Source organism: Abramis brama (assembly GCF_963993115.1).
Source record: "Abramis brama genome assembly, chromosome: 4".
NCBI lineage: Eukaryota > Metazoa > Chordata > Actinopteri > Cypriniformes > Leuciscidae > Abramis > Abramis brama.
The window spans coordinates 37217193-37233114 of NC_139966.1; the positions used below are offsets into that span (position 1 = coordinate 37217193).

At 38.7% G+C, this 15922-nt stretch overlaps 1 protein-coding gene across 1 annotated transcript in view; it reads right to left on the reverse strand.

Annotated features, from left to right (window-relative positions):
* Window positions 1-15922, reverse strand: part of slc2a13a (solute carrier family 2 member 13a) — a 69844-nt gene that overhangs the window by 18789 nt on the left and 35133 nt on the right. Inside the window, exon 4 of the mRNA XM_084111614.1 lies at window positions 8235-8343. Within this exon, the coding sequence (XP_083967740.1) occupies window positions 8235-8343 (109 nt within the window). The remainder of the gene's footprint in view (window positions 1-8234; window positions 8344-15922) is intronic.

Consider the following 15922-nt stretch of genomic DNA (forward strand, 5'->3'; position numbering starts at 1 on the left):
TGTTTCGTTATTACAAACTTACAAAAAGAAGCATTCATTGAAGGAGGGGCCCCAGTACAAACTGTTCTGCAAACATAAAGTAAATGTTGTATGAACAGCAAACCTATAAGTAAATGTTGAACAAAGATGTTAGCCATATATATGTCTTAAATATACAGTAGAAAAAAAAAGAGTGAATTTAGCTCTGAGGTTCACAGAAAGGCTGAAAAAATGGCAATCAAAACTAAAATATGACTGTTTTGGCACAAAATAAAACCACATTGGCGTTTATGATGGGATTAGTTTAATTGTCACTACAGTATATTACTTAAAGGAATAGTTTAATCACTGTTAACATGTGAATAAAAGCCTATTTTTTTTTTTATAAGGTATTAGTTGTGTTAAACCAAAAATATAGAAGTGTACACAGATACCAGATAGCAGACACTCTCAAATACACTATGTTCTCTCGTAAGAGACTCCCGCTGGCCAGCAGACTGCCTCTTTCACTCTAGGCGAAGGTACATACACCACACACTGACATTTAAGTTATGAGGCTTTTTCAAAGGTCTTACTGCTGCCACACTCCACTGAGAGAAAAGTGAGAGTTCAACAGCCATTTGTCTTTCTTGTACACACTAAGGCCTTAGAGGCAGCATTATAATGCCTGAAACCTCAACAACACCAACACTGGGCTGTGATTTCACAGAATGTCACGATGACTAGCCTATGTGTGTGTGTGTGTGTGTGTGTGTGTGTGTGTGTGTGTGTGATTAATTACGCAGTGGGTTTAATCACACATCACCAGAAAGCTGCTGTCAGCCATTTTTCAGAGCAACAACTGTGTTCTATAACTGAACTGACACCTTAAATATTCAGGGGCTCATGCCCACAAAGGTAGACCCATGTGAACGGCAAACCAAGCTGCTCCCATCAGTTTTGTTGTCTGGGTGGACCCCAAATTCTGTGCTCTACCCTAGTGTTAAAGACGAGACCAGCTCATTCAAATAAGAGTCCTGAGTAAGTTGAGATAGAATCAAGACTGAGGCCAGATAAGGGTGGAGTACGAATCAAGAAAATATGAAAATGTGGTCTTGGACTCGAGTTTGTGACAGACTTGTGAGCGAGTACGATCTTGAGTGCTAAAACACTCATTTAAAAGTGTTATTCGTTCATACAGATAATCGTTCATAAGTTGTCGTATAAACAGAACAATTTGTCACATCTGTGAGTAAATACAGGTATTTGTCAATCCTAAACCCCAGAGTGTATGATATGCTATGCATTTACTAGTAACATTAGTTATCATTTATAAGCCATAAACATCATATAATGTTTAACAGACAGTATAGAGGAAACACACAATAAATGAACATATAAGAGAAATGTTGTGACCCTGGATCACAAAACCAGTCACATGCGTCATTTTTTTAAATTGAGATTTATACATAATCTGAAAGCTGAATAAATAAGCGTTCCATTGATGTAAGGTTTGTTAGGATAGGACAATATTAGGCTGACATACAACTATTCGGAAATCTGGAATCTGAGGGTGCAAAAAAATCGAAACATTGAGAAAATCGCCTTTAAAGTTGTCCGTTTATGTTCGACGATTGTGCTGCATTCACTCACAAAAATAAATGTTTTATATATTTATGGTAGGAAATTTACAAAATATCTTCATGGAACATGATCTTTACTTAATAGCCTAATGATTTTTGGCATAAAAGAAAAATCGATAATTTTGACCCATACAATGGCTATTGCCACAAATATACCCGTGCGACATGTGACTGGTTTTGTGATCCAGGGACACGTTTAAGAGATTTAAAACACAAAATAATAGTAAAAACAAATCTAGAGGTTTTTAGCATGTTTGCACGTAGTTTCTACGGTGTTTTGGGAGGTTTCTTGGTGATGATTTCCAAACAGTCCATCACCAATCTATGATATTGGTGTTATGGCAATAGTGTTCGTTTATTGGTTGTGGGGTTCTGATGTTCTGACTTATAAAGTGTTACTATATTACTTAAATATAGTTTAATTAATGTTTATTAATGAATAAAAGCCTAAATTAAATCTGTTCATCATGTGTCTCATTATAAAACCTGGATTAAACAGTTTGATTCATATGGATTACTATTACTATACAATACTATTCAAATGTACTATTTAAAGCTGTACAATTTTGGTTGAATGGCCATAGCAACAAAAATGACTGGACAAAAATAGAGGATTTTAAAAATATCGTAATTTTTGTTCTCAAGATTAACAAAAGTTTTATGGGTTTGGAACGACACAAAGGTGAGTAAATGATGACAGAATTTAAATTTTTAGATAAATAAACCCATTAATGAGGTTCACAATATATCATGGCAAGAAACAAATAGGTTATCTTTTTAAACCTTAAGAAGAATGTCGTATTTAAAATGTTCATATTCCTAAAATATGGAAGTTACATAATCTTTTTTCCCAATGAAAATGTCTCTGTCTCTCTCTCTCTCTCTCTCTCTCTCTCTCTCTCTCTCTCTCTCTCTCTCTCTCTCTCTCTCTATTATAAATGAGCCTTTTGAAAGGGTTTTTGCATACGGACTGACTCACGGAGCAACAGATTGCTTGTGCTGTGTTTGGTTGAATCTCGGATACCATCCATCTTCATGATAAACGTGATGTAACAGGAGTGAAGGGATATAATGGAGAACAGGCTGAGAGCAGTTGGACTTGTACTCAGCACTGAAGCCAGTGAGAAGTGTGTGTTAGAGAGAAAAACAAGGAGACGCTAAGAGAGAGACAGACAGAGAAAGAGGTAGAGAGAAGCAATCCCATGGGGACTAATCTATTTTAATAATGAAAGGAATGAACATTGTTTCGTGCTTAGATGGTATACGGTATGTACACACACTGATCTGAACCCAAGTACACACATCAAACAAACAAATGATAGACTTTTTGAGTTAAGAGCATGGATTAAATGATCAGGGCAGAAGCATCATATATACATGCATGAATAATTCACATTAAGATCTAAAAGATAGGGTGAATTTTCATTTAAATTTGACTTTAAGGGCAAGTAAATCCGAACAGAAAACTCTGAAAACAAAAAGGAATATACAGATGTGCAAACAATCGAAAAAGTGCCTCAAGATAATATGACTAATATTGTGCATTCTATATTGAGCCTCATTAGACTGAAAAGGAGGCTTGTTTGTGCTGAAAAACAAGACATAACAAAGACATGTTATACTAGCACATAGGTTAAGTTGGACTGTAAATGCAGGATTTAACACCAAAATGCTACATGATAATTTTGCACAACTGTCAACTGAACTCACCCCTGAAAATCTTCAAAGATTTGATGCCACTAATCTTGATCTTCTTTGAAAGACCTAGCCTAATTTTTAGAAGCCTGCGAATTTGTAAACACTACACTTTTTCCTCATTGTCCCCTACCTAATTCATTATTATAATCATGTTAACATGCAATATGTAATTGATTTACAGTTTACTCCTGTATACAGTACATGCGGTTTATTCAGTCAGAAGCTTTCTCCGCGTAATTTCTTCAAGAACATGGCATCTGTGGACTACATTTTTTCGGAAACAATTTAGGCTCCAATTCTCACTATTAACTAGTTGCTTATTAGCATGAATATTACTAGGATATTGGCTGTTTATTAGTACTTATAAAGCACATATTAATGCCTTATTCTGCATGGCCAAATTCTACATCCCTTAATCCTATCCAATACCTAAACTTAACAACTACCTTACTAACGATAAATAAGCAGTTATTAGGAGTTTATTGAGGTAAAAGTCATATATATAAGTCCAAGTTGAGAACTGTAGTTCCAATCACTGCTATGCTATATTTGTGAATGTTGGGAAACGCTGAATCATTGAACTATGTTGGTAATGATGGATCTTGGAACTATAGCTTGGTAACTATGCTTTTGGGAAACACACCCAAGATCAGAGCTTTTTTGTTTGTCTGGTCAGTGAACAGACTGTGGGAGGTTCACAGCTGGTAATTATGAATCATGCACAACTCCATACGAATCACAAAAACACAGAGCGCCAAAGGCCAGTGGTGCCAGCACTGTCACAAACCCGAGGAACAAGTCATAGCGTACCAGCAAGAACGAAAACAGGCCAAAAATGTATCACTAGAACCAATCTGTTTTGCTGATGACCACTAGCGACTGTAATGAGCATCTGTCTTTATTAAAACGCAGAGATTCCGGATTGCTCTGCCTGTTTCGGCAATAGGGATTAATCTAATCATTTTATCCAGGCACAGATGAGGCTCAGTTGCCACACACATATACACATACAGAATGCCATCTCAGAAACCAACGACAACCCAACATCAGCAATACTGATTCCTCTACAACCCTTCAGACTTATTTAAATGTTAGCACTCTGGTATTAGCATGTAACGACAATGTTCTATACTAAATAACACATTAATTATCAATTAAGGCATGTGAATAATGGCTTGGGAGTGGAGTAAGGGGAGATAAAGCTGTTTGCAGGAAAGCAGACTAGTTCAATGTCTGATTGGAAGGAAGCATTAGCACAAGCTTATTACGACAGCAGCATGGCCAGTGCTTCAGCCTACACAGGGGTCTTGTCCATCAGGAGGGGATGCTTGTCACTGATAAAGCAATTCTATTGTCTATGTGTTCAGATCAACGCTATCTCATGACCAATTTGTACGAATTCGTACGAGGTGGCTCACCCCTGTCTAAACCCCAGTGATGGGTAGGTTTAGGGGCGGGGTCAGGGGTAGGTCATTAGTAAGAATTCATACGAATTGGGCAACTCGTAAAATATATACCATTTAGCAAAAATCTTATGAATTCGTACGAGTGAGGTCGTATGAATTCGTACGAATTAGCCACCTTTGTTAAAAAATTTGCAATTCTTTTGAGGAGTTGAATTGTCACTGTCAGATGGAAATCTTTCTTATGAATTTTTGTTGTCATAAATAATTACCATTGGTGACCCTTTATGTCGGTCTGTGGGTTTTGCGAATATTTAACCAATGAAAAGAATTAAAAAGAGCTTGCAACTAAACCTCGTAACGCCATTGGATCCTCAAGCTGTCAGTAAAACCTCATGAAATTCTGTGGTAGATGCTGTAATTACAGTGTAACTGTGCGTTCACACAGGACGCGAATAGCGCGTCAAATTCGCGCCTGCCGCGTCTAGTTATACGCTTGACCACTTTGTGTTAATTCGCGCGTCAAGAGTGAAATTGACGCGCGTAAAAACAAAAGTTTGAAGCGAAATGTACGTGCGTCACGCGCGTCGGAGGCAAAAGTTTTGAAACCCGTTGACAGCCATCTTTTTTAGATGTTTATCGAGCATTAGCATTAATCGAGAGAGTCACCGCTCGTATATGCTCTGGAGAGCAGAAACAGCTGCGTAGGGGACATCGTCACTGTACTCGGGTCCACCAGACCCTCCGGAGGGTTTCAGGAGTTTCACAATTTGCTCCAGGAGCTAGGTTTGGTGGACCTAACGGTGAGGACGCTGACGAGGACAGCGTAGGCCGTATAGGCCTCGGCCTCGAGTGGTCGCTGCCTGACGAGCCCACGCTGTGCAGCCCGGCGCGAGGTTCACCCTCGCCCGCACCCACCTAATCTGTCATTTATTTTTGTTTTGATAATAAATGGAGCCAGCCTCCAAAAGTGAAACCTGTCCTGTGATTTTTTTTTTTTTTTTATACACTAAATTGTGTTTGTTGTCTTTACATTAGATTAATAATGTTTCATATAATCTAGAATAGATATGGAATAAATAGCATTCAATACAAAATGAGTATCTCTCATATATTGAAATCGAGTTTTTATGTGAAAGATTTGCTTTGTTGTGCATTTTAGTCATATTACAAAATAATTTATTGAGGCCAAACATAAAATAACATTATAAACTGTCACTTCACCACGTGACAGCAGCAAGCAGGCTCCTGATTGGTTAACGCGGCGCGAATTGACGCAGAAGTTCAGATTTTTCAACTCGGGCGACAGACGCGAACTTGACGCGTGAATGAGGCGTATTCGCGTCTACCGCGCCGCAGGAATTTTTTACGCGCGTAACGTGTCTTTGCATTGACTTAACATTGAAATCACTCGCGCCTGACGCGCTATTCTCGTCCGGTGTGAACGCACCATAAGGGCAGCCATTATATTTACATATAGGCAAGGCAAGGCAAGTTTATTTATATAGCACATTTCATACACAATGGTAATTCAAAGTGCTTTACATAGAAGAAATTAAAATAATCAAAAGAAATAAGAATAAAAACAGTTTAGAATAAAAAACGAAAAGAAAATACAGTACAAGTAGTCGGACGAACAGTGGCACAGTGCTCATTCAGTAAATGCACAGCTAAACAGAAGTGTTTTGAGTCTGGATTTGAATGTGACTACTGTAGGAGCACGTCTGATCTCCTCTGGAAGCTGGTTCCAGCTGCGGCTGGCATAATAGCTAAAAGCGGACGCCATGCTTAGAGTGAACCCTTGGTATTTCTAGCTGATGTGATCCTAATGATCTGAGTGATCTGTTGGGTTTATATTCAGTGAGCATATCTGCAATGTATTGAGGTCCTAGGCCATTGAATGATTTATATACCAGTAATAATACTTTAAAATCTATTCTAAATGTAACTGGGAGCCAGTGTAAAGACCTGAGGACTGGTGTGATATGTTCATATTTTCTGGTTCTGCTCAGATCCTGGCAGCAGCGTTCTGTATGAGCTGCAACTGTCTTATGGTCTTTTTGGGAAGGCCAGTGTGGAGTCCATTACAATAATCCACCCTGCTGGTGATGAAAGCATGCACAAGTTTCTCTAAGTCTTGACTGGAAACAAAGGATCTAATTCTTGCAATATTTTTCAGATGATAGTATGCTGATTTAGTTATTGCTTTGACATGACTACTGAAACTAAGGTCTGACTCTAGTGTCACACCATGTTTCCTGACTTCCAACAGTTCACTTCATCAATGCATTGGCACAGGGAGTCAATGGGGCTTCTAAACAGTTTAACACACTTTTGAAAAATGTGATGTGGAATGTGGGAAGTGCGTCAAGGGCGCAGGTTGATGTTTTAAGGTGCTGTACGGTTTCTTCCAAAATTTTGCCATCAATTTCTTTGAAATCAGACATAGTGACTACTTTCTCAGGTTGAGGTCCGATCCGTCTGACCCCAACTTAAGGATGTGTTGATCACCTTTCTGATATTATTGATTACCGTATAGCAGTGTAAGATTTGGATGTGTGCTTTTGGATGTGTGCTTTTCTGAACCAAATCGATTTTTCCGGCTGACATCAAATTGGCACACGTCCCCCAAGACATTTGCTCCATGAGAGGTATTGACAAATTCTTCGTGCAGAGGTTAAGCTTGACAGATAACACATCCCACAACAAGACTTCCTGTGTACAAAGGATTGACATCTGACAATGCAGGAACGATTGAGGAGTAGGGGATTGTGGGTAAATATGAAATAGCACATCAGGTTAAACCTACTAAACACTACTTCATACATGTGTGTGAGTGTACCTGTCAGTTTTAACTGCTACACTGTCTGTCTAAACCTGCTTTGGACAGATTGATTGACAACGACAGAAGGATAAGAATGAAGGTGTTTGATTGACCGAAAATGCCATTTTAGGATCCATCTGTCATGACCTGTCATCTTCCAAAATGACAGCTGAGAAATAAGTAAACACACAGTCACACACACAATTTTCCCCTCTCCCTCCCTCTCTCCCATAAACACTTCTCGTTTTGCCATGAGGGGTTGCTTAGCAACAGCACACATTCCGAGATTGTTTTCAATGCTTGAAAAATAGTCAGTGAATAAGGAGCGAAAAAGACAAGAGATCACGAAGAGGAAATCACACTTTAGAAGGGTATCCATTAAAGTTAAGCTAAAATGAGAATTAAAGGCACAGTCACATCGGTGAATGTGAATGAACAACTTCTGAATTTTGAATCAGTTGTGAAACAGTCTGTCCTCCTACATAAATTAACATCTATGTGTGGCATTTTTTAAAAAGGAGACATATTTAAATCAAGATATATTTGATAATTATACTTTGTAGACATTCTATTGCTTTGGTCCAAGAAACCTAGATTGGCATTATTACTGGCTTTACATGTGAAATACTAAAAAAATTTTTTAACAGACTTGATAGTACTTCAGTTGAGATTCAAAGAACACCTGAGAATTGAGTGAAGGAGACTTACATGACCGTGTTGATGCCAGAAATCTGCTGGAAAATCTGGAGTCCACAACCCACAATGAGAGCACGGCGAGCCGGAGGGTAGGTCAGCATGCGCCAGATCACTGGGCCCTCTGGAAGCACAAATATAAATACATATTTACGTCAACATGTAGACTTGCATCAACAACAAGAATGACTCACACATCCTATTATGAGAAATACCTCTGTCCCAGTTAAAGCCCCATTTACACAGCGATTAAATTGATTAAATGAGATTTGAGGGCTATGGTGGTTTCATGGCTGTAGATTTGGGAATGGATGGTATTCAGTATATAGACTGAATTAAAGCCCTTTTATAACGTTACAAAACGACCGACAATATGATCTGCACCAGGAAGAAGCAAAACTGAGAAATGGTAGTTTGACACTCATTACATTTACTAACATTTGCTGTGTGTCTTTGTCTGTAAACTGTACACAAACATGTCTTTTATTTTGTATTACATTTAGAAAACCTTCTTATATATTGAATATTTTATGATTCATTATTTAAAATCATGAAATTCAAGTGTATTGTTTGGACATTTTTATTCAGAGGACAAAATCTAGTCAACAAAAATTATCTCTTCACAGTGTGACCAAAAAAAACAACTTTTAACACAATAATTATCTCTCAAATGTTTGAAATTAAAATGGCTGCCTACTCTTAGTAAGCTGATATCAAAGGAGGCTAATCCATGGCATTAAAATAAGCACATGCGTTTGTTAGTTTTTTTTCCAAGACAATGACATGAATTAAATTGATTTCAAACATTTAATAAGATCAGCACAGAGGTTATTACAGAAAAATCATAAGTATATATAGAGAAAAATAATGCCATAGGGGTTTGGAAATGACATGATGAGAAAATTATGACAGAATTTTCATGTTTGGGTGTATTATTCCTATAATTCTATACACTCCCACACATAAACCTCTATTGGGAGTGAAATTGTGCTGTGTTAGTCTGATATTGTCAGAGGAAGCTTGCAGGTTCTCGTGTCGAGTGATGACTGGATATTCTCCAGAGACAGCGACTAGAGGTGCTTATTTGATTACCGCTCCAAACTCAAATTTATGAACCACTAGGAATAGGACTGTACAGAGGAACAGTGCTTTTAATGAGACACTAACTTCATCCACTCAGACATGCAATCCTTACTTCAAAAAAAAAAACTGGCAAAACATCTGTGTGCCCTTTTAATCTAATTGCAGTGGGTTTAGGGAACATGGTAACTAAGGAAGCCCCAGAAGTCATCATGGAAGTTATACAACAAATCTGCATCGTGTCTAAGATGATGTGAAGAACTACTTGGTTTCCTTAATTATCTGTTTTAAAGTTCAACTTTCAGTCAGACATATTTTTTCCCAACAATTTTTCTTGTATTGTACGGGCGTTGCTAGAGATTTTTGGTGGTTTCTTACTGGCCAAGTCAAAGCAGTCCACTGTGATATTTTGGTCTCTAGATTCAACAAGTCTACAGCTTGTTAGTACAGTAGAGTTTTAACCAGTCAGTAAACATCTGGTATTGTGTGTAACGACTGAGACAAGTCAGACACAAGTATTTGTTATAGTTTAACAAATGATATTTAAAACTCACTCTGGGATCTGTGGCCCCATCCCCCCAAACAGGACAAGAAGGTCTTAGTTACCATGACCACGATCAGATAAGTTGGTTTTATGACTGTTAGCAATGTGAACAGGGCCCCTTCCACAAGACCTACAGACATTAGAACAGACTTTCCTGCATTAATTTATCGATGAACTGATTAACATGAAATTAACATGCATCTCAGAACATTTTGTGAATGATTTACTGTCTTGTGTTGTGTCTTTGAATACTATTATCTTTTGATACTATTATTTCTTTGATACTATGTATTTTATTATAGAACCAATGGTCAATGTAACCTCACCTATACCATGTTTGGTCTCTATAAATTGGTGCTTTGAAGATCGGAATGATTGTGTACATGATATGCCGATAGATGTGCAACATATTAGTATTACAATAATCTTTCTTAGTTTCGTCATCAGAAACCAATCCAGCTGCACATGCAAATGAGCACGCTTAAAACAAAGATTCATAAATCAACCACAGAGGAATTTTCCCGCTTGGAAATTCCACCCTTCTCATTGGTCAAGCAAACCCGGAGAGGTGGGGCCTTTCTCAGGCTTTATTAGAGACAAATTCACAGTGACCCTCCTCTCTCTTCTTCTGGCTCTCTACTGCTGCTTCTTCGGGTTGATGTCTGTGGTGACCACCGCCTGCTATGCTTTCACTCTCCCAAAGGAGTCAGACTGTATTTTCTTCAGTCCAATTCAGAAGAAAACTCCAACCTTACCATCACTGAATGGGCAACGATCAACTCTCTTGGCCTTCTCGGTGCGTTCAGGGTGCCGTGCTGTCCAGCGTGGCCTCAGCAGGCCCCAGGGCAGCAGGCTTCGACTCACAACCAGCCATGTGCTCACTCAGGAGAGTGAGGACTCTCTCAACCACAACAGCATCAAGGACAACCTCAGGAGTTCAACGTCTTCATTCAATGCAGAAGAAGTCCATTGCAACTCCCATCATTTGCCCTGCGTGCTCTCTCCGGCCCAGGGCCGGCAGGCCACAATCTGCCCTCCAGCCATGAGAACAGCGTCGAAATAACCATGCAAGTTCATCATATCTTCTCCATCCAGCGGAGAAGAAAACAATTGCAACTTGTACAGTAACATTTTACACTCACGGACCCATCAACGACTTCAATTTTCAACTGCTTCAAGAATTGTGTCCACTGCACAGACCATGCAAGTATCAATTTAATGAGGTGCTCTGAAAATGATAAGCTGATGGTTCTTCTCATAGTTAAATGTATCTTTTCCATAGTTCCATTTCCTGCTTCCGGTTCCATTCTATCACTCACCATTTTATCTATGCATGCATGTATGTTTGTTTAGTTTAGTTATGTTTGTGATTTAGTTAATAAAACTTGTGCACAATATGTATTTGGTTCTGATTCTCTGCTTGCAACAAAGTCTGTTTTACAATCTTGATCTTGTTACAGGCTCTAAGCTTAAGACTGTTTTACAACCCAAAGGAATTTAGTATAAACAAAAACAAAACAAACAAGTTATAGGGCCCTATTTTACACCCGGCACAATGCAGTGCCAAGCACGACGCAAATGTTTTTGATAGTTTCAGTCCGACACAGTTATCATTTTCACGCAATCATTTAGCAAATGCATTTGCACCCATTTGTGCACCCATGAGCGTGCTGGTCTGAAAACGAGGTGTGTTCAGGCGCATTGTTGGCGCATTGCTATTTTGAGGCAACTGAAATAGACTGCGCCATTGACCAACTGAAACCTGGTCTAAAGTCAATGGCGCAATATTTTTTTTTGTTATTTAATGAGCGCGTTAGTAATGTGCGCCTATAGGCGGGTCCACAACGCGCGTACACTCTGCTTATTAAACACACAGGGACGCTGCCAAATATTTAAAATAAAAGGATTACAATGTAAAAGATTATTATTGTGTACATAAAGATATGGTGGAATCCGGCTTGTCCCGTACATGATCTGCTTGCGCACTTTTACCTCACGCACGAGCAGTTCCGTTTGCACTCTGGAGACGCGTTCGGTCTTTCCACTATCAAATTCCGTCCTATAAATAGCGATCTGCCATGGTGCGAGCGCAACTTGCTTTTAAAGGGAATGGGAGATGAGACTCTGATTGGTTTAATGCACGTAAATCCCAAAACACACCCATTACTCATTATGAGAATAGGGACAACCTTTTTAGACCATGCTCATGGTGCGCCGACCATTTTTCCCGTCATTAAACTAGCAAAAGTGGATTCGGACACGCCCTAAGTGAACTTTAGACCATGCGCTTAGATCGTTAAAATAGGGCCTTTAAAGTGTATGTACGCCAGTATTCCAATCCAATATAGCCTATTTGAAGAAGGCAGAAATTGATTTCATCAAGTGCAACATGTTCCAGGAGCAACATCTTTGTTGATCCTGGAACAACATTCCAATCAACCAATCAGATTTGAGGGACAAGTTTACAGTCTATGTCAAGTTTAGCCTTACAACCAGGATTAGGTGCTTTTAAGCATCATTTCCCTCTTATGTATGGGAAGTTATGAGTAGGGTTAGGTTTAGGGGTAGAGATATGCTTAGAACAAAATGTTCAGATAGGAATGTTGTTCCAGGATCAACAAAGTATGTTGACTCAGGAACGCTTCTAAAAGGTCAGGAAAATCAGGACGTGCTTGAAGAAGGGTTGCAAATGAGCACTTGAATTTTCTCTTAACATACTTTACACCCTTAAATTTGCAAAGATCTCCTCTTCATCTCCATGGAAACCATTTGGCCAGTTAGCTTAGCTATTCAAAGGGTGAGACATTAACTGAAGCAGTGAAATGTTGGCATTACGGTTTTTGTTGTTGTTGTGGTTTTTTTTACGAGAAGGTAATTATTTTCCTTTTGATCCTTACCATCATGGAATCCCCAATTATGTTCAACTGCAATGACACTAGCCCGGAAAAACACCTTTTTTCTTAAATTCCCCTGAAAGCAATTAGAGTGTGCACTCTTGACTAGTGTGGCAGGAGCTTCTTTAAGTGGAAGTCATTTTACACGTCAATTACTGTTACACGATCTCTTTACAGTGAATGTTTTTTTTTAGCATTTCATAACACTGAGTTTGGTTTTATCAGGCTATGCTGCAGTACATTTTAAAGACATTCTAAAAAACACACCTGAAATAAAGCAAATAATGTTACTGTCACATTCAGTTGTTGTTTCATTTTCATAGACTTTTAGTTTGTTTCTCATTATTTCCCGTGTTTCCTTAGTTGTCTTGGGCTGTGTCCGAAATTGCTCCTTATACCCTTAAATAGGGCACTATTTGAGGGGACAGCCATTTGTAGTGGTGTCTGAAACCACAGTGGACGTTATTGAGTGCACTCAATATGAGTGGATGAAGGGAATAGTGAATAGTGATTTCGAACACAGCTAAAGTTACTAAATATGTTTTGATTGGTTGTCATGGTTACTCATTGTTTCATTGATTTCACTCACCTGATCCTTGTTTTGTTCATTAAGTTCACTTTATATACATTGCCCTCAGTTCAGTTTGCTCATTGTCTAGTGTTGACTGTGCTCTAGCACAGTGGTTTCCAATCATGGTCCTGGGGACCCACAGCTCTGCACAGTTTGTATGTCTCCCTCATTTAACACACTTGATTCAGATCATCATTACGTAAGGAAAGAGCTCTATGAGCTGAACTGGGTGTGTCAGATAAAGGAGACATATAAAATGTGCAGAGCTGTGGGTCCCCAGGACCACCACACTGTTTTACTTCATGATAAATAAAATAACAAGAAATAATAATAAGAATAGTATTAAAGTGTAGTAGACCTATGATGAAGTGTTGCTAATATAATGATTATTCATAATTACATGAATCAATTTTGATGTAATTTGAATTTGAAAGGCTTAATATTAAAAAAAGACATATACAAAAACAATTTACTTTCAAAAATGAATGTGGCAAAACATTGGCAGGAGCAATGCTACATCATAACAATGTTTATGCATCATTTATAGCAGGGGTGCCCAACCCTGCTCCTGCCGATCAACTGTCCTGCACAGTTTATCTCCAACCCTAATCAAACACACCTGAAGCAACCAATTAACATCTTCAGGATCGCTTGAAAATTAAAGCCAGGTGTGTTTGATTAAGGTTGGAGATGAACTGTGCAGGACAGTCGATCGGCAGGAGCAGGGTTGGGCACCCCTGATTTATAGCAATACATTTGTTATGTAAAAATAAAAAAAATCTGTCATCTAAGGATGTAGGATAAAAAAAAAAAAAAATCGTACTCTCTAATTGTGCTATCTGACCGAATAATTCACTTTACAGTAACATTACAGCATACCTTTCAATGCCATAACCACCCGCACTAGAAATACACCATCTGATCAAGTTATCAACAAAGAAGCCCACAATCGCTAAGGTTGCCTGAGAACAAGTGACCTCCATTGATAACAAAAATCCCTGTCAGCGATATCTGAATCGATTCAAAGATAGCAGACTGACCACTTGTGTGTTATCACGAGGCAGTGCAATAGAGGACAGGCGAAGAACGTTGGCCTTTTACTTTCATATACACCTTGGCAACAAAGAAACAATAAGATGAATGTGCCATTAGACAGGCTGATATTTATTTTATGTGCGTCTCTCAGGCATCCCTGTTTTCAGTCACCACATCGGCCTCTCTATCTCTGGCCTTGGTTAAGCTTGAGCCACTCTGCTACACAGATGCACCTTGGCATCTGGGTAGTTATTCAAGAGTGCCCTGGGTAACTGGTTGCTAGGTTTCCAGACGTGCCCAGGAGACGGGAGTGAGGTCTCGCTTTCTCACGCTTATTCTTGCATTTTCTCTCTCTAGTACTGTCACCTAGAAGCTTTGTTCATTCTGCTAGGCTTTGAAAAGAAGATACAAAGAAAGTCACCAGCGCTGGGTAATCACAAATTGTAGTCGGTTACTGATTCCAAATTACATGAAGAAAAATTTAGTTAGTAACGTAATCCATTTACACATTAAGGTAATATAATCTGACTACTTTTAGATTACTTTTGACCTAACCCGTTTACCAAATATATTTGAATAGTATAGGTTATGAATAGGATACCATATTGATATAAAAATACAAAGAGAAAGAAAATACATTCCATTCTTTATCCACAGAAGATGATTATAAAACAACATACGATTTATTACGAACTCAGAATAACAAGCCAACATGCAAGACAATGTGCAATGCACAAACAACAATCGACAATGAACAGCACAAAGGGAGGAACTTAAATACACAGAGATGATTAACTAAAAGACGAACAGCTGTGATGATTAGTGTCAGTGTCCATGGTGACTGATCAGTGGCGGGAAAACAAAGAAACACATGTGATGGATGAAAACAAACTAGAAGTCAACTGAACTAAATAGAACATAACACACAATTTTTTTAATTGCTCAAGTTCAGCCACTAGTTGACACTATGACAACAATGTAACGTTCAACTACTTCAACCCCCACCCCCATTCCCATAATAAAAGCGGCAAAAGCCCAAAAATACAATTAAAATAAATGTATATACTAGGCAGTATGCAGTACACGTTGTGCAGTATACACTAAACAGAACTCTAGAATTGTATTTCAAGAATTAACATGGACCTTTTAATCATCAATTTTATGTCAGTGGTTTGACTTCAATTTCACAGACTGAATTACGCTCCCTAAACAGTATATTACACCAATATTGACAAAATGTCAATATTTCCCTCCACGCAGACATAATTGGTCTGTATACTGACAGGTTTATCACAGGTTTTGTCATAAAAGCGTTCACTTTTGTGGCCTTTTGAAAGGAGAGAACTATATGTTCCCAGATGGGCAGTGACATTTCACCGGCACAAAGCTTATAGGCATCAGTGATGCAATGAACAAAAGCATATTGTTTGAAGATGGCACCCCATGGCCATAAGGGTGGGGGTGGGGGTGGGGGTGGGGGAGGGGGAGGGGGAGGGGGAGGGGTTCACAGAGTCATGACAGAAAGAGGAAGAGTAGAAAAAAACGAAGACATGACTAATTTACTGTAAGTGTTCAGTAC